The sequence below is a fragment of the Notolepis coatsorum genome, assembly GCF_963971535.1.
Source record: "Notolepis coatsorum genome assembly, chromosome: 8".
NCBI classification, from domain to species: Eukaryota; Metazoa; Chordata; class Actinopteri; order Aulopiformes; family Paralepididae; genus Notolepis; species Notolepis coatsorum.
The window spans coordinates 82636690-82655193 of NC_140172.1; the positions used below are offsets into that span (position 1 = coordinate 82636690).

At 45.6% G+C, this 18504-nt stretch overlaps 1 protein-coding gene across 2 annotated transcripts in view; it reads right to left on the reverse strand.

The window, feature by feature from the left end:
- The window catches only part of LOC311233839 (WD repeat-containing protein 37), a 110993-nt gene that overhangs the window by 61286 nt on the left and 31203 nt on the right, over positions 1-18504 (reverse strand). For both annotated transcript variants that reach the window (XM_084320879.1, XM_084320878.1), the window contains exon 6: positions 11032-11167. In XM_084320879.1, coding sequence (XP_084177005.1) covers positions 11032-11167 — 136 coding nt within the window. The remainder of the gene's footprint in view (positions 1-11031; positions 11168-18504) is intronic.

Below are 18504 nucleotides of genomic sequence, written 5' to 3' on the forward strand. Positions count from 1 at the left end.
CCCTATTAGTCTAGTGTCCTTGTCTGTGTTGTATTCATTCTGTCTATTGTAATATTGTTCTAGTCTAGTAGTCTCATGTGTTTCCTAGTGTTATTGGTAATTCTGTATCCTCATACCAGCTGTTCCTGTTTAGTAATCAGTGTTAGTATATATGATTCCGCCCCGCCTGTGTTCGGCGCATGTTCATTGTTTCCGGTTACGGTTTCGTACCTCTTGTATCGGTGCTTCGGCAACTCAGCTTGTGGAGCCTACCCTTGTTTCAGTATTCGCAACCCAGCTCGTGTGAGCATTATCTCCTATCAGTGCTTCGGCAACTCAGCTCGTTTGGAGCCTCTATGTATTCAGCCCTGCTCGTCTTAGTTTATTGTTTTGTTCCTGTGAGCCTACGCTCTGCCCCTCGTGTTCGTTACCTGTTTGTATCGCTTGTCTCAGTAAGTGTATGTTAGTGTTCTTGTTTTGGTCCTCTTTCATTTTGTTGTCTAAGTTCGTGTTTTCTGGTTAGGTCTAGTCTTTTGTTTTTCTCTTGTCCGTGTAACAGTCGTGCGTCATGTTTTGTCAACCTCAGTAAAGACCTATTCATTTTGAACGTTCGTCTCCCGTCTACTTCCTCGCACTCTGTCTGCACAATTTGGGTCTCGCAACCACCACATCCCATAACAGAATGAACGCGCCAATCTGGGACCCCGCAGTCAGAGCGCGCAAACTCATCTCCACCATCAAGACCTTTTTCGAGGGAGATTTTCTATCCACGACGTGGGACGAACGTATGGACATTACTCCGTCAGAGCGTGGAGTCAGGAACAGGATTCCCTGATGGAGGAGCAAGCCAAGGCGCTAAGACTGTTGTCCTGGGCCCCAACCCACTGGCCCGTCCACTACTAGTAAGACCTCAGTAGCCACTGATAGCATGTTAGCCCTTTCTGCTGGAATAGCCCCTATTGCCAGTACTTTAGCCACGTCTGTTAGCATGTTAGCTCCTTCTGCTGGAATAGCCCCTATTGCCAGTACTTTAGCCCCGTCTGCTAGTGTAGCTCGCGCTGCTAGTTGTTCTCTGAGAACCAGTAGGTCTAGGAAGGCTAGCATAGCCTCACCTGCTAGGGTATCTGTGGCTAGCACCCCAGCTCTCCCGATTAGTATTGCCCCTACCGTTAGCTTGGCCCCGGTAGCCAGTGTAGCTTCGGCAGCTACCCCCATAGCCCCTCCTACTAGCACAGCTGCTACCACTAGCTTAGCCCCTGTAGCTAGCACCGTTAGTAGGACCTCTATAGCTAGCATGACCTTGGCTGCGAGTGTAGCCCCGTCAACTAGCATAGCACAGGCTACTAGTACAGCCTCTACTGCTAGCTTAGCCCCTGTAGCTAGCGCAGCTAGCAGGACTCCTATAGCTAGCATGGCCTCAGCTGCTGGAGTAGCCCCGTCAGCCAGTTCAGCCCAGGCTACTCGTACAGCCCCCACTGCTAGCTTAGCCCCTGCCAGCCTACCCCAGACGGCTAGTTTAGCCTCTGTAGCTAGCACCTCAGTCTCGTCCGCTAGAGCCCCTGCTGCTAGGCTTTTAGTCTTGTCCGCTAGAGCTCCCGCTGCTAGGATCTCAGTCTCGTCCGCTAGAGCCCCTGCTGCTAGCATCTCAGCCCCTTCCGCTAGAGCTTCCACTGCTAGCGCCTCAGTCTTGTCTGCTAGGGCCCCAGCTGCTAGCATCTCAGTCTCATCCGCTAGAGCCCCTGCTGCTAGCATCTCAAGTCTTGTCCGCTAAAGCCCCCGCTGCCAGCCTTTTAGTCACCTCCGCTAGAGCCCCTGCTGCTAGCATCTCAGTTCCTTCCGCTAGAGCTCTGGCTGCTAGTGTTCTAGTCCCGTCTGTTAGGGTTCCTACCCCTAAGACCTCAGTTCCGCAGGCGAGAGTACCTACTGCTAATGCCTTAGCCCCGCCGGCTAGTGAGGTCACAGCAACTAGATCCTTGTTCCTCCTGCTGGAGTCACTCCGACTGCTAGCACCTTGGCCCTGCCTGCTAGGGTAGTCACTACAGCTAGTACCCGAAACCTCTCGGCTAGTGTAGCCTCTGCAGCTAGTACAGTTCCTGTAGCTAGCATTGCTCAGGTAGCTAACCCTCAAGTTCAAGTTTCTCAAGTTTCTTTATTAGTTGTCATACAGAAATACAGAATACTTGTTGAAGTCAGAGATTCTGTGTAGGATTGTTAGTAACTGTCTAACTGCATATATAACTGTTTCCACTAGTAACTGTCTAACTGCATATATAACTGTTTCCACTAGAGGGCGCTCTAGGCGGAGCCACTCAGGAACACCACCAGGTGGCGAGTATAAATAGAGATGTCTCCTCCCATTCTTTCGCTTTCCCCCAGCCTCTCAGTGAGAACTGCTGCTCTGCCATGTGAATAAATAAACCATACCAAAGATAGAAACTAGGGATGCTCGATATTGGCTTTTTTACTGATACCGATATTCCGATATTGTCCAACTCTTAATTCCGATACCGATACCGATATCAACCGATACCGATATATGCAGGGTTTCCCCCCAAAAAAACGGAATAATTTCAGGTAACTAATAATTTCACTGGATGCATTCAAAAGGCTTTCTAAATGTAAGCATTATCTGTGCAAAATATGATAATTAAAAAAGTAAAAATTAACATTACATATCTCTTGTTGTTGAATTAAACCAACATGCACACTTTTGACAATAAATAAAATAAGAATTGGTTCTTACTTGCTTGCCTGGGTAAATAAAGGTTAAATAAATGTAATAAAAAAATATTTACCGATACCGATATTTTCCGATATCACATTTTACTGCCGATATCGGTCGGCCGATAATATCGGACATCCCTAATAGAAACCATGCCTCTTGACCACATTATTGTCGCCCTATAGCCGGATTCTGTCAACAATACTTTCTGTTTTGCTCCGGAGAGTGTGCTAGATAAAATAACAAGATAGTATAAAATAGTATAATATAAGTATAAAATAGAAAGTAAAGTACGTAAACAAGTGTAAACAAAACAAAAAAAGTTTAATATACATATATACAGTATATGTACAGTCTATACAATGCAGATACAGTACAGTGTAGAAATGGTGAGGTATAGCTTAGCTTGTGGTGCCACCTTGTGGTGGTGAGGTGCATGAGATTGATGCCAATAAATATAAAGTGTGTTAGTGTCTAGAGTGGGTGCTACAGTGTGTCGTTTATTTAAAGTGAGTGTGTGTGTGGATGTGTGTGTTGTGGGTATATTTGATGGTCTGTTATTGTTCATTGTTCATTGAGCATCCTGATGGCCTGGGGATAGAAGCTCCTTCTGAGTCTCTCTGTGCTTGCCATGAGACTCCGGTATCGCTTGCCTGACCGCAGCAGTTCAAAGAGGCAGTTGTTTGGGTGGCTGGGGTCTTTGATTATTCTCTTAGCCTTACCCATGCAGCGCTTGTTGTAAATGTCTTGGAGAGTGGGAAGCCCCCCTCCAATTGTGCGTTCGGCTGAACGGGCCACTCTCTAGTCTGCTACGGTCTTGTGCAGTGCTATTCCCAAACCAGGAGGTGATATTGCCAGTCAGGATGCTCTCTATTGTGCATGAGTAGAAGTTCTTGAGGATCTTCTGGCTCACTTTGAACTTCCTTAGGCGCCTAAGGAAGTAGAGGCGTTGTCATGCCTTCTTGATAACACTGTCAATGTGTGTGGTCCATGTCAAGTCCTCGGATATGTGGACTCCGAGGTACTTAAAACTGTTCACTCTCGGGCGGCTACGTGGTGCAGTGGGCAAGGCGCTCACCACGAATACTGGAGACTGGGCTCGAACAGGTAAGCCTCCCTGTTCGAGCCCAGCGCTCCACATTGCTTTCAGTTTAGCTGGTCGTCCGCACTAATACACATTGGCAGTATTAGGGGGAGGGAAACTGATGGGTGGGGATCGGGCGTTGTGGACAGCGACTCCTACAGGTCGGTTGGTGCGCCTGCGCAGTAGAATCAGGAAGCGACGGGGGCGGGGCCCCTCCAAAGCCCAGACCCCTGACGCTGAAAGATCGAGCCGCGCAGGTGGAAAGATGCGACTGCTGTTACCTCGAGTATCTGAGGGGACTCGTGCTATGTATGACTTAGTCCACATTGCAGCCGGCTTGTGGGAGGCATGAAACAGCGTTCAAAGACAGGGGAGGGTTGAATTGGACGATACGAAAATTGGGATGGGAGAAAAATAGAAAATGGGAGAAAAAGTGGATAAAAAAAATAAAACTGTTCACTCTCTCAACCGGTGCCCCATCGATGCTGAGGGGGCTGTAGTCCCTGACTCCCGACCTCCTAAAGTCCACAATCACCTCTATTGTTTTGCTGACGTTCAGGGAGAGGCTGTTCTCTTGACACCATCCCGCTAGAATCTTTACCTCTTCCAGGTAGGCCCTCTCGTCGTTTGCAGAGATCAGGCCTACCACTACTGTGTCCTCAGCAAATTTGATGATTGTGTTGTTGTTCCGCTATGCCACACAGTCATGTGTGTACAGGGAGTAGAGGAGGGGACTCAGAACACAGCCCTGGGGGGCCCCTATGTTGAGAGTGATGGATGAGGAGGTGCAGTTGCCTGCTCTCACCACCTGGGGTCTGCCCGTCAGGAAGTCCAAGACCCACTGGCAGAGGTCATAGTTCAAGCCCAGGTCCCTGAGCTTGGCTATGAGTTTGGAGGGGACTATGGTATTGAATGCTGAGCTGTAGTCGATGAATAGCATTCTCACATAGTTCCCCTGCCTCTTGTCCAGGTGTGATGCTGCTGTGTGCCGTGGACCTGTTGGGGCGGTATGCAAATTGTAGGGGGGTCCAGGCTGATGGGGAGGGAGGAACAGATGTAGCCCTTCACTAGCTTCTCAAAGCACGGCTATGGAGGTGAGAGCTACAGGGCGGTAGTCGTTGAGGCAAGCTGGCTTAGATTTTTTGGGTACAGGGATAATGGTGGACTTCTTCAGACAGGTGGGGATGACGGCCTGTTCTAAGGACAGGTTAAATATGTCAGTGAATACCGGGGCCAGTTGGTCGGCACAGACTTTTAGGATGGGGATACCGTCCGGTCCTGCTGCCTTCCTGATATTCACTTTCTTAAAGGTCCTCCTCACCTCATGTTCTGTTATCCTGAACACTGAGTCTCCATTGGCAGTGGCCCCCCCTCCATTGCAGTGGTTTGTAGGCTGGTGTTGTTATTCACAGCCTCAAACCTCGCATAGAAGGTATTGAGATAATTTGCCAATTGGATGTCACTGTTCATCTTGAGGGAGGTGCCTTTGTAATCTGTCATCATTCTGAGGCCCTGCCACATACCTCTAGAGTCAGCCTGTTCATATTGAAGTTCAATTTGATCCCTGTAGCGCCGTTTTGCCTCTATTACTGACCTCCTTACGTTGTATCTCGCCACCTTGTGGTCATTCATGTTGCCCGTCACAAGCCCGGCATTGTATGCTGAGGTGCGCGCTTTCAGAGGTGCGCGGACAGATTTGTCTACCCAAGGCTTTTCGTTTGGGTAAACTCTAATTGTGGTAGAGGGGATTGTTTCTTCTACCAAAGTACAAACAAAGTCCAGCACTGTTTCCGTGTAGTCATTAATATTATCTGTGTTGTCGCGGAACACACTCCACTCTGTACATTCAAGTGCAGACTGGAGCGTCCCCTCTGACTCCAGAGTCCAGCGCTTAACCTCTCGCGTTACTACAAGGGCGCGCTTGAGACTTTGTTTATACTGCGGTAAAAGAAAGATGGCGTCATGGTCTGATTTGCCGAAAGCACTAGCAGCCTGAGACTTGTACCCATTCTTAAATTGCGAGTAGCAATGGTCTAGGATATTCTGCCTCTGGTGGAACAAGTCACATGCTGATAGAAATGTGGCAACACTTTTCTCAGATTAGCGCTATTAAAATCACCCACAACCACAATAGCAGCGTCAACGTTAGCTGCTTGGAGTTTGTTTACCTCGTCGTGAAGCATGGACAGCGCAACTCCAGTGTTTGCGTGGGGGGGAATATACACTCTGATCAGAATGACAGACGTTAATTCTCTTGGGAGAAAGAATGGTCGGCACTTGATGGATATATACTCCAGGTTTGGGGAGCAGTGGTTTGAAAGCTCCTTCACGTTACCTGGATCACACCAATTGTTATTCAACAGGCTATGCCACCTCCCCGTTTCTTTCCGGATTCTTCCTCCGTGCAGTCTTTGCGATGAATGAAAGTGATCGGCCGGTTGAATGGCGTGGTTTGGGACATCCGGCGTCAACCATGTTTCGGTGAAGCAGAGAACATTACAGTCTCTAATGTCTCTTTGGAATTGAATCCTTGCTCTGATGTCGTCAGTTTATTTTCGATTGATTGCACATTGGCCAACAATATGCTGGGCAATGGCGTTTTGTGCCTCCTGGACCGCAGCCTGTTTCGGATGCCTGCTCTCTTTCCTCGCCGTCTCCCCCCCTTCTTGCTTGGGCCGAGGTCTGGTCCTGTTCTACCCAAGATCTCAGCAGGCCATTGTTGTTGTTCGGCGAGCTGATCCAGAGAGCAATCCAGTTGGTAAGTTTTCCGTAATCCAATGTCTATCAGTGACTGACGGTCATACACGTTAAATGCGCCAACAGTTGGTACAAACAAAACTCTTAAAACTATAAAGAATTTACAAAATTAAGCACGGTCTCGATGGAGCACATAGATGGGCAGCCGGACGTAGCAGCGCCATTTTGTAATATTGGCCGGCCTCTACTATCCACCTAGCCCCTGCTAGTGTAGCCCTAGCAGCAAGCACAGGTCATGCAGCTAGCACTCTGAACCTCTCAGCTAGTGTAGGCCCTGCAGCTAGCACAGGCCCTGCAGCTAGCACTCGTAACCTTTCAGCTAGTTTGTCCCCTGCAGCCAGCACAGCCCAGGAAGCTAGCTTAGCCTCTGCAGCTAACCAGAGTTTTACTGCTAGCTTATCTTCCGTGGCTAGCTTAGACCCCGCTAATGCGACCCTTGCTGTCTCCGTTCCGCCTCCGGCTCCCGGGGAGATCCTGACTTCTGGTCCGGGTCGTGCCTCCGCTCCCATCCCCGGGGAGTCACCTCCGGCTCTCGGGAGATCCTGACGTCTAGTCCGGCTCATGTTTCGGCTCTCGTCCCCGGGGAGTCACCTCCGCCTCCGGCTCCCGGGGAGATCCTGACGTCTGGTCCGGGTCATGCTGCGGCTTCCGTCCCCGGGGAGTCACCCCCGTCTCCGGCTCCCGGGGAGATCCTGACTTCTGGTTCGGGTCGTGCCTCCACTCCAGTCCCCGGGGAGTGACCTCCGGCTCCCGGGGAGATCCTGACGTCTGGTCCGGGTCATGCTGCGGCTTCCGTCCCCGTGGAGTCACTTCCGTCTCCGGCTCCCGGGGAGATCCTGACTACTGGTCCGGGTCGTGCCTCCGCTCCCGTCCCCGGGGAGTCACCTGCTACACACACCACACACACACACACCACACATGCATACTCCATTCACACACACACACACGCTGGACACATGCCAGTTTTGTTCCTCCGGCTCCCGGGGAGCTCCTGACGTCCGGTCCGGGTCATGCTCCTGCTCCTGTCCTTGGGGAGTCGCCTGCCTCCGTCTTCTCGCCTGGTCCGGTCTTCTCGTCTGGTTTCGTCTCTACGTCCGGCCCGGGCTCCGCGCCCGGCCCTTCCTCGTCGTCTGGTCCGGTCTTCTCGTCTGGTCTCGTCTCTACGTCCGGCCCGGCCTCCACGCCCGGCCCTTCCTCGTCATCTGGTCCGGCTTCCACGTCTGGTCCCGGCTCTTCATCTGGTCCCACCTCAGCACCCGGGCCTGCTTCTTCAACTGGTCCCCGCTCCTCGCCTGGTCCCACCTCAGCACCCGGGCCTGCTTCCACGTCTGGTGCCGGCTCTTCGACTGGTCCCGGCTCCTCGTCTGGTCCCGCCTCTCTACGCCACGGGCTGCACCGAGGTCTACGCCGGGAGAGACCCCCGTCTGGGGTCCCGAGGTCTACACCTGGAGGGGCCCCCGTCCGGGGTCCCGCTCCGAGGTTATCGCCTTTTGTTCCGGCCCCCCTCACCGGGCCTCTGTCCCCGTTTTCGGTGCCCCTCTCCGGGCCTCTGTCTACGTTTCGAACACACACACACGCACACACCCAGACATCTCCCAGTCCTTGCACCCTTTGTCCTGGTCCTGTTCCGTTTCCGGCCCCCCCTCGGCGGCCCTCTGTCTCCGTTTCTGGCCCCCCTCGCCAGTCACCTGTCTCCGTGGCCAACATGCACACACCCACCCAGTTCTCTCCCTGTCCTCGCCCCCATCGTCCCGTTCTCGTTCCCCGTTTTGTTTCGAGGCCCCAGACCCCCACCTTGCCCGTTTCCCGGGTGGTCTTTTTGGCCGTCTGGGAGCCATCCATTGGGAGGGGGGTACTGTTGTGGTACTTTTGGAGACATTTTGGACGTTTCGAACATTCAGAACAGTCTCGTTTCCATCGTCTGTCACAAGGCTTTGTACATTTGAACATTTATCATCTGGCACCATCTGGTGCCCTGTCGGCGTTACTGCCATGTCTCGTTTTATTTTATTCTGTCATGTTAGCCTCTGCTTGTTCTCTCAAGTCTTGCTGCCTATTGTTGTCTGTAATGTTCCCTGCCCTATTAGTCTAGTGTCCTTGTCTGTGTTGTATTCATTGTTCATTGTTGTCTATTGTAATATTGTTCTAGTCAAGTCTCATGTGTTTCCTAGTGTTATTGGTAATTCTGTATCCTAGTCATCCCAGCTGTTCCTGTTTAGTAATCAGTGTTAGTATATATGATTCCGCCCCGCCTGTGTTCGGCGCGCTTTCATTGTTTCCTGTTACGGTTTCGTACCTCTCGTATCGGTGCTTCTGCAACTCAGCTTGTGGAGCCTACCCTTGTATCAGTATTCGCAACCCAGCTCGTGTGAGCATTATCTTGTATCAGTGCTTTGGCAACTCAGCTCGTGGAGCCTACCCTTGTTTCAGTATTCGCAACCCAGATCGTGTGAGCATTATCTCGTATTGGTGCTTCGGCAACTCAGCTTGTGGAGCCTACCCTTGTATCAGTATTCGCAACCCAGCTCGTGTGAGCATTATCTTGTATCAGTGCTTCAGCAACTCAGCTTGTTTGGAGCCTCTGTATGTATTCAGCCCTGCTCGTCTTAGTTTATTGTTTTGTTCCTGTGAGCCTACGCTCTGCCCCTCGTGTTCGTTACCTGTTTGTATTGCTCGTCTCAGTAAGTGTATGTTAGTGTTCTTGTTTTGGTCCTCTTTCATTTCGTTGTCTAAGTTCGTGTTTTCTGGTTAGGTCTAGTCTAGTCTTTTGTTTTTCTCTTGTCCGTGTAACAGTTGTGCGTCATGTTTTGTCAACCTCAGTAAAGACCTATTCATTTTGAACGTTCGTCTCCCGTCTACTCCCTCGCACTCTGTCTGCACAATTAGGGTCCCGCAACCACCACATCCCATAACAGTTAGATTATTATTATTATTATTATTATTTTCATTTCAGATAATGGTTGAAGAAGTGAGTCTTTAGGCGACTGCTAAAGATTGGACGGGATTCGGCTGTCCTAACTGTGGTGGGCAGTTCGTTCCACCGTTGTGGGGCAAGGACTGAGAAAAGGCGGTTTCTCCTTGATGACCCTCCCGGAGCTCGGATAGGAGTGGGTCTGAGACGGCCAGAAGATGCAGAGTGTAGGGGTCTTGAGGGTGTGTAGTTAGAGACCATTGACCGGAGGTAGGCGGGAGCGGTTCCCTTTGCCGCACGGTATGCCAGGTCGAGGGCCTTGAAGCGGATTCGTGCGGCAATGGGGAGCCAGTGCAGGTCCCTAAGACGTGACATCTGACTAGAATGTATACAATTAGCACAAACACTATGTGAAGTAACGTTAACGCACAGAGGCACGTGTCAAAAAGACTGGTCTGGTCCTTTAAAGACAGAATGACTTGGAACCCACGTGTCAAAAAGACTGGTCTGGTCCTTAACACTTTGAGAGCCCACCACGACATAACACGTGTTATCAGCCCGCCCCCTGAATGCCCACCATGACAATTAGAGTGTTATTTTTTTATTAGCGATCTGAATTCATATTTCATCAACCGAGTCTCTCGTTGGCAAACCAGCCCCATCAGGAGCTCAGATGTGAAAAAAGCACCCCCTATCGTCTCCCAGATGGTAATGCACCCTTTTGGAATGGACTCAATGAAAATGGATGAGAAAAGAAAAATCCGGAATCCACATTTTACTTCTCAGGCATGTAATCCGAGCCGATTGCAGTCATTCTGGTCCCTCAGAACAGCGTGGAATATGTGTTTCGAGCACCCAGCGTTGGATCAATAAAAGCGATCGATTTTTGGAATGGCGATCAGGAATTGGAATGATCTTTTTGGAGAACATCTGATCTGAGGTAAGGAATCTATTTTACAAGTCTTGGGATAATCAGAGTTGTATTCGCTGAGCTCTCAGCGTTCGCCCTATGTGTGTGTGTGTGTGTGATGTTGAGGAAATGAGGTAATCGATTTTCAGCTCGCGGCCCCAGCGTGCATACGTACACATACTATCGATAATCTAGCGTTTATTTGAAAACGATTCATAAATAGGCCGAAAAATTACAACGTTTTTGTGTATTCTAGAATATTCCAGTACAGGGCGTTTATTATGGAATCTTTTTATTTTCCTTGAAAACAAGGGCTTTTCAAAATGCTATAAAACGGAAATTAACCGATAAAAAAACAATCCGCTTCGACAATGTTGACTGGAAAATGAGTCATTGATAAGCGACGGGCAGATTAGACACATAGCCATAATTTAAAACATAGATTAGGCGTTATTAACGCTAACATTGAAGTGGATGATGGGCATTCAAGCACTAAATTGTGCGCCCCCTGCTGGCACTGAAAGTGTTAAAAGACAGAATGACTTGGAACCCACGTGTCAAAAATAATGGTCTGGTGATTGTGGTCCTTTTTTTTACGTGCCAATGTGCGTCCCGTAGTTTGCGAACCGCTGCTTTAGGTAAACAAACACAGAGCATCAGGAAGTTACCTGCTGACGCCGTGCCCAGCACCACAGGCTGGGTTCTGGTGATGCTCAGGTCCCAGATACCATCTCTGTGGCCCACATACTCCTTCACCAGCTGGCACACGGCTCTGGAGGTCGTGGCCTTGAAGCTGGACACAATCTAACAGGAGGGGCATCGTATCAACACACAGATCTACAAGTCATGGTAACGGTTCTAAGCGAGGGAGGAAGCAGGGAGGGTAAAACGGAGGATCAATAAGGAACCTGTGAGCAAGGCACCGCAGCTAAAGAAGCTTTACATTATTCAACTGAGATCAGACACACGTTGTGAGTACTGGATGTTGCACTTATCAACAAAACTAAAGCAAAAGGATTACTCAGAGTTCCCACTCTTATTCAGGAATACATTTTTTCCAGGACATTGTCGATTAAACTGTGTAATAATATAGATGCTGCTTAAAATATTTAAAAGTCCAACTGAAATGATGAATGTTCTCTTTTTATTTATTTATATAATGTATACAAGCACGTAATTCATCAAGAGCCACAGGAAACCCTTCATTGTGTGATGGACAGAGAAGTTCTGAGAGGATGCACTTTTTTAAACAGACGTTTTGTTTGTCGTTAGCAAAGCTGCCGTTTCAGCAAACACAGGATTAGGACCCAGGATCAGTTGGGTTCAAATTTAAAAACAAACCAACAGACAGCAATACCTTCCATCTGTTCTCTACGTTCTGATAGATGAGTGTGACCTCTTCCAGAAGGAACAACACATTTTTTTATTTGTTTTTCCCTTTCATTGTAAATTCCACATCTCCACTGCCAAATAAGAAGCAAGGAGAGTGCATTATTTTACTACAGTTTCATAGTAGAATTATCACAGATACATGCAGCGTGAAGCTTGGGAACTCTGTGGACAGCCATTATAAACAACCTTGTTGATGACCTTTTTAAGAAAATAAGTAAAAATGTCCTGCCTTGATTTCAGTTGGACTTTAAATATGCTGATGGATGAATATAGGCGGGCAAACTGTAACAGGGACGGTCTGGGCTTAGAAGCACTATTACAAAAGGAGATGTCAAGTTAGCATCATTAATAGCAGAAGTTTTCAAATGTAAAATGCATGGGACTAGTTTGATCTGTTGCTATGGGAGATTTACATGGGTAGTTTGCGCTAGCAGGTGATAAATCAAGTGTCACGGTTGCTGTGAATGTTTTTTAAACTCTAAAATTAACTGAATAGCAAACTAGTTCCATAATTAGCGGACAGATGTTGACATAATATTCCCTTTTGATTCCCGTTTAGAACTTCTGTGTCAGGCTCATGACTCCTATTCATTCCAGTCACGGTTTTGGTCCTATGTAGAGGAATAGATCCTGTGGGATACATTAGCAATCATTGTCATCTCCATTCAATAGTGCCACTAGATCTGGGAGAAGTGCAGAGTATTGGAGATTGGTTGTATTGGAGCGATAAACCCGACAGCTTCTGACAGCCATCTAAGATCCGTTCTTCTACTCTAGTTAGGTCCAGTTCACCGCTCAAAAACACATGTAGCCGTTCAAGTTTCTACTCCATGGTTGTGGCCACAAGTCACAACTGCTAGATTGGGTAGAGTGATTGGATTTCCAAACCGTTTTTGTCACAACTGTGTGACGTACTGTGATCCAGAGGGTTTACAAAACCTAACTGTATTGGGAAGTAGGCTGTAGACAAGAGGTCTATACGCTGCTCGGTGGGACCGTGGGCCAAAGAATGGGAGAGCAGGCCGAACGCTCCGGACCATCTAAATGATCACTCAACACTCCAGCACCCAGATTCCTTTATTGTCACTTATTTCAGTACTTTACAGCAAGACCAGTGAAATTCTATTTATTGTGGTCCTCGACCATTAATAATAAGATAGATTCTTAATAATAAAATAAGATAAAAATACAATAAATTTAGCATAGAATAAAATAAGATGACTAAAATAAAGATTACTATATACTACCCATGCTAATACTCTGCTCCTCTGAGGTCGAAGGTTGAATTTTCCCTCTTGAAAAGTAATTTTAAAATGCCAGTTTTGGTGACTTTTGAGAGTTTTTGGGCCTTTTTCCAGGACCATTAACCAAAGTTTTATGGGACAGTTTATCCACTTTCTCATGTAGATTAAGTCTTTAAATGTCCAGATTTGTCAGGATATGTGGGAACCCTGAATTACTGTAAATGCAGTTGCTGTGAAAGAAAATGCTTCAAGGGGAGAATAAACAATATAAGAGTTATGATGAAACGTAAAGTCTTCAAAATAATAGTTTGTTATCATCGACATTCCGGTGGGTCGGGCCGGGGGGGTTACGTTTAAGATGGAGATGATACAAACTGGAGTCCGGCTCCGCTTTTGACACAGATCACTAAACAAGTTCCAACTGAAAAGAGACATCGAGAGACAGGATAAAGAAGAACGTTTAATCAAATGTACAAATTATCATTAAACACTTTCAGATGTCAGAGACTTATTCAATTAACATTGTTGCCTATAAATAATGAGAACTAGAAGAAAATAGACCAGGTATGATCAAAACACTAATTTTGGAGCAACATAGCTTTAAGTAGTTGCTGACTGTTAGCAAGCAGCATGGCACCTACATCCCTACTCTAGATTGTTAACCACGATGAGATAGAGGACTATATGTGCCACATTATACATTAAAGGGTTAGTTCAGATTTGTGCAGCTCACTGAAGTCTACTTTGTGTGCACTTTCAGTGTGTCTCAGTTAGCTTGTACAGACAGGAGTTTGTCCCCATTGACTTTGTGTTGGTTTGTGTCTCAGTCAGCTTGTACAGACAGGAGCTTGACCCCATTGACTGTGTGTTGGTTTGTGTCTCAGTCAGCTTGTACAGACAGGAGTTTGTCCCCATTGACTGTGTGTTGGTTTGTGTCTCAGTCAGCTTGTACAGACAGGAGCTTGACCCCATTGACTGTGTGTTGGTTTGTGTCTCAGTCAGCTTACAGACAGGAGCTTGACCCCATTGACTTTGGCCTTTATTTGTGGCTAGCTATCTGGAGCTTGTTTGTGGCCAGTTATCCGGAGCTGGTATGAGTATGAACAGCATGGATTGTGTTGAGAAAGGCTTCTACTGATCAACATCACCATTGGTAAGTAGCACATAATGGTAGCACAGAACTACCCCTTTACATTTTAAAACTGGATTAAAGATTAATTAGAAGTTACTGAACATCTATGAGGTGCTGAGGCTTGACAAACATAAAGAGTGTGAAGAGCAAGTTGCGTTTCCGTTAGCATGTTCCGTTGCATTTTGATCATTATTAATACTTATTGGGGATTCAGAACCTGTTCAAATGTAACATTGCAACATGCTACATTTAACACATGGGACAAAGGGGCATAAGGAGAAGGACGGAAAGGCAAAGCAAAGACTGTAATGCAGTCAGCAGATAGTGGTGATTTGCCATGGCCATATCAAGTCTGCTCATTGCTTTCTTTAAAGGAACACACCAACATTATGGGAAATGTGCTTACTTGTCTTCTCCAGAGTCAGACAAGAAGATAGATACCAGTTTCCTCTCTGTGCGTTCAGTAGAAAGCTATCCGGTTGCAAGCTAGCCTAGCTTAGCACTAATTAATGGAAGCTGATACGGACCAGCTAGCCTAGCTGTTGGCCAAAAAACACCTCCCTTCGAAGTTTTAAACTAGGCTAGTGGTCTTATCTTCTTGTCTTACTTTAGATAAGAAGGTAAGTGCATTCCCCATAATGTTGGCGTGTTCCTTTAAGCGTCTTTTTCAAAAGCAATACAGATTAATAAAATAAAATGTTCAATCAAATATAACAATTTGTTACTATGCTGTTGTTAATAGAAGGTATTATGCAGATGCTCCACTGGACACGTTAGTGCAGTTACTGCTTACAGAGTGCTGTGAAGATTCCCTACCAGTATAATCAATGGGCCACATGTGTGAAAATGATCCTAAATGTATCTTATTTGCATATATTTAGCATTTTAGCATTTCGTTTCTTTAGATTATATATTCGATTAGATTTAGATTATTAGATTATATATTGTAACCATATTTATTGTAGGGCAAACATAACTGAGAGGGCATACATACCCTCATCTCGCACCTTGTTGCCCATATGCGCATGTCCAGAGTTAACTATATTGTATATTGTTTACACTGCCTTTTTATTCTATTTTTACTTCTCCATTGTACTATAATTCTGTGACCTGTATGTCTTCTACTACCTGTACCTCCCCTCTGCCCCGCCCCCATGCTGCTATGATGTCTGAATTTCCCCAAGGGGATCAATAAAGGAATATCTTATCTTATTTTTCTCTTACAGAAAAGCACGTACAGGTAATCGATGTGGGATTCATGAAGTGCTTTGAAGCCCCCGAATTGTTCTTATAGGTACGTATGAACACCAGCTGTTCTTAAATTGAATGTGCATGGCAATGCATTTAGGGTTTAGCATAATAAAATAAAGAGAAGAGAAATTGCACTTGATAGTCACGTTATTCCATCCTGGAACATGCCGTGCTGCTGCTGTCTGAGCTGATCGAAACAAAGGATATCACTTCCAGAGCATCGACAGTGACATTAAAGGCCGGGCAAAACCACATGAAAACAATTGGCTGTCGCTATATTTGAATAGAAACAAAGAAAAGAAAATTGGTCGACATGGTACTGCAACACAAGAAACGTAGTGAGTGCCAGTTGATCGTAACAGTAACGGGAAGGGGACAGGATGAAGAAGTCTATGGACTGGATTCAAGAATTGGCAATGGGTTATAATAAAGGTGATCAAAGTCGACCTACAGCTCCACCCTCATCTCTGATGATCACTGTAGCCTATATTACACATGTGCAAATTATAATCTAAATCTAGTATTGTAGCTATAGAGTATATCTATTTGTATGTATATTAAAATGTATGTTTCCAAAGGCAAGGCAAATGATTATAGACTTTCTCTCTTCATTAAAAGCGTGGTTGAGCAGTGCTGTTTTGCATATTTGCGTCATTGTAAATGAGAGAAACCTCAATGTCCTTCGAGTTAAAATAAAGGTTACAAACATATCTCGGTACAACAGGTCTGCAGCACTCTCGCATTGTGATCGTACCAATGAACAAGATGAAAGCATCCCATAGTTGTTGAGGATTGAAGACCAAGTTAGCCCCCTTTCTACTGCACTGTTTTGCACGGTTTACCTACCATGCCTCTTATTTATACTGATACTATAGGACATGACTGTTTTTAATGATCTAAACTTGCTGTGCAACACCTTTGCTTTTTATATTGCACTGTATCTGTCTCATACAGTGTTTGTTTGGTACAGTATATACATGCGGGTCCATAAATAATGTCCATTGGACATTGACACAATGATGACACAACCACCACAATGGACTTGAAATTAAACAATTTGATTCAATTCGATTAAAATGTATTGTCATCATACAGCACAAGGACAGTACAATGAAAATAAGTTTGGCATCCAACCAGAGTGCAAATGTAACAGTAAAGTGCAACAGTAATAAGTAGAAACTGTTGTAATTCATACACTGTTCACCGGTTTGGATATAAATACCCTAAAATTAAATTGCACTTAAAGCACACCTTGATTGTTTCATTTAAAGTCCATTGTGATGTACAGAGCCATTTATTTAGTGTATATATAGCAAATAGAGGATGCTACCTCTTCATATTTATGTGATATATATAGATAGAGGATGCTACCTCTTCATATGTATGTGATATATATAGATAGAGGATGCTACCTCTTCATATGTATGTGATATATAGATAGAGGATGCTACCTCATCATATTTATTTGGTATATAGATAGAGGATGCTACCTCTTCATATTTATGTTATATCTATATATAGAGGATGCTACCTCATCATATTTATTTGGTAAATAAATAGAGGATGCTACCTCTTCATATTTATGTGATATATATTAGATAGAGGATGCTACCTCATCATATTTATGATATATATATATATATATAGAGGATGCTACCTCATCATATTTATGCTATATATATATATAGAGGATGCTACCTCATCATATGTATGTGATATATATAGATAGAGGATGCTACCTCTTCATATTTATTTGGTATATAGATAGAGGATGCTACCTCATCATATTTATGTGATATATATAGATAGAGGATGCTACCTCTTCACATTTATGTGATATATATAGATAGAGGATGCTATCTCATCATATTTATTTGGTATATAGATGGAGGATGCTATCTCATCATATTTATTTGGTGTATAGATATAGAATACATATTTTTCTTGTTTATTAGTTCAGTCTATGTATCTTGTTTTTATCTTGTTTTCTATTGCTGCTGGTCTCTGGACCAAACATGTATGCCTAGTTGCCTACGATGACAATAAAGTGTCTTGAATCTTGAAATCCAGAATAACAGAAGATCTGTGAATGCCAAAGCCGAATTCTATGTTTACGTGTGAGTGCTGTGGTCTATGTTCACGCATGACAGTGCAGCTGCACCCCCCTTTAGACTTGTTTTCTGTCAGGAAACACGAGTGCCCAGTGGAGCCCTGGTGTAAGATCAGTAGAGTTAAACTATAGTGACAGAAATCTGATATGACCAAGTCCAATTTGTTTCCAACAGACCACACACTGTGCCATAATGAAGCAATGCCTATCAAAAGGTGACAACACCTCGTGTCCTTTTTGGCACAAAAGGCATTTTAAAGATTTGCCAGCTGACCAAAAAGTATGCCTCCATTGTGTACCATTATGCAAATGCTAACAAATAAGTAAATTACAAATGAAAGACACAACTTAAATGTAAAGCTTAGTTAGTGAGATATAGATTAGTGTCATATCTCACAAAAAGGTACAAAAATGTCCAATCCTACATTTGAATGACCGAGTGTCTCGCGGAGGTTGGGTCGGCCTCCGCGTGGCGGCGCGGCTGCTCATGCATATTGGCACACAGGGGAGAAACAGAACAAATTACCCATGAGTCTCCTGCACCCCACAACTCCCAGCTCGCTACGCTGAAGTTGCGGGTTCCACCACCTACTCTGGCATGGCAAGAATTAGAGCGCGGCTAAGAAGAACACAGGTGAAAGAGAGAGCAAGTCTGTTCTTTACAATCCAAAACGTCACATAATCAGGCAACATTAGGCTGGATCAAATCAAGTTGTGTGTAGGGATGTCCCAATACCACTTTAAGTTGTGTGTAGGGATGTCCCAATACCACTTTAAGTTGTGTGTAGGGATGTCCCAATACCACTTTAAGTTGTGTGTAGGGATGTCCCAATACCACTTTTTTCAGATCAAGTACAAGTAGTAGTACTTACATTTTGGTACTTGATGATACAGAGTACCGATATGAATACTTAACCCTTTCATTACCACACTACCAAATGGTTAACCATTTCACTACCACACTACAGAACGTTAACCCTTTCACTACCACGCTACAGATGGTTAACTGTCT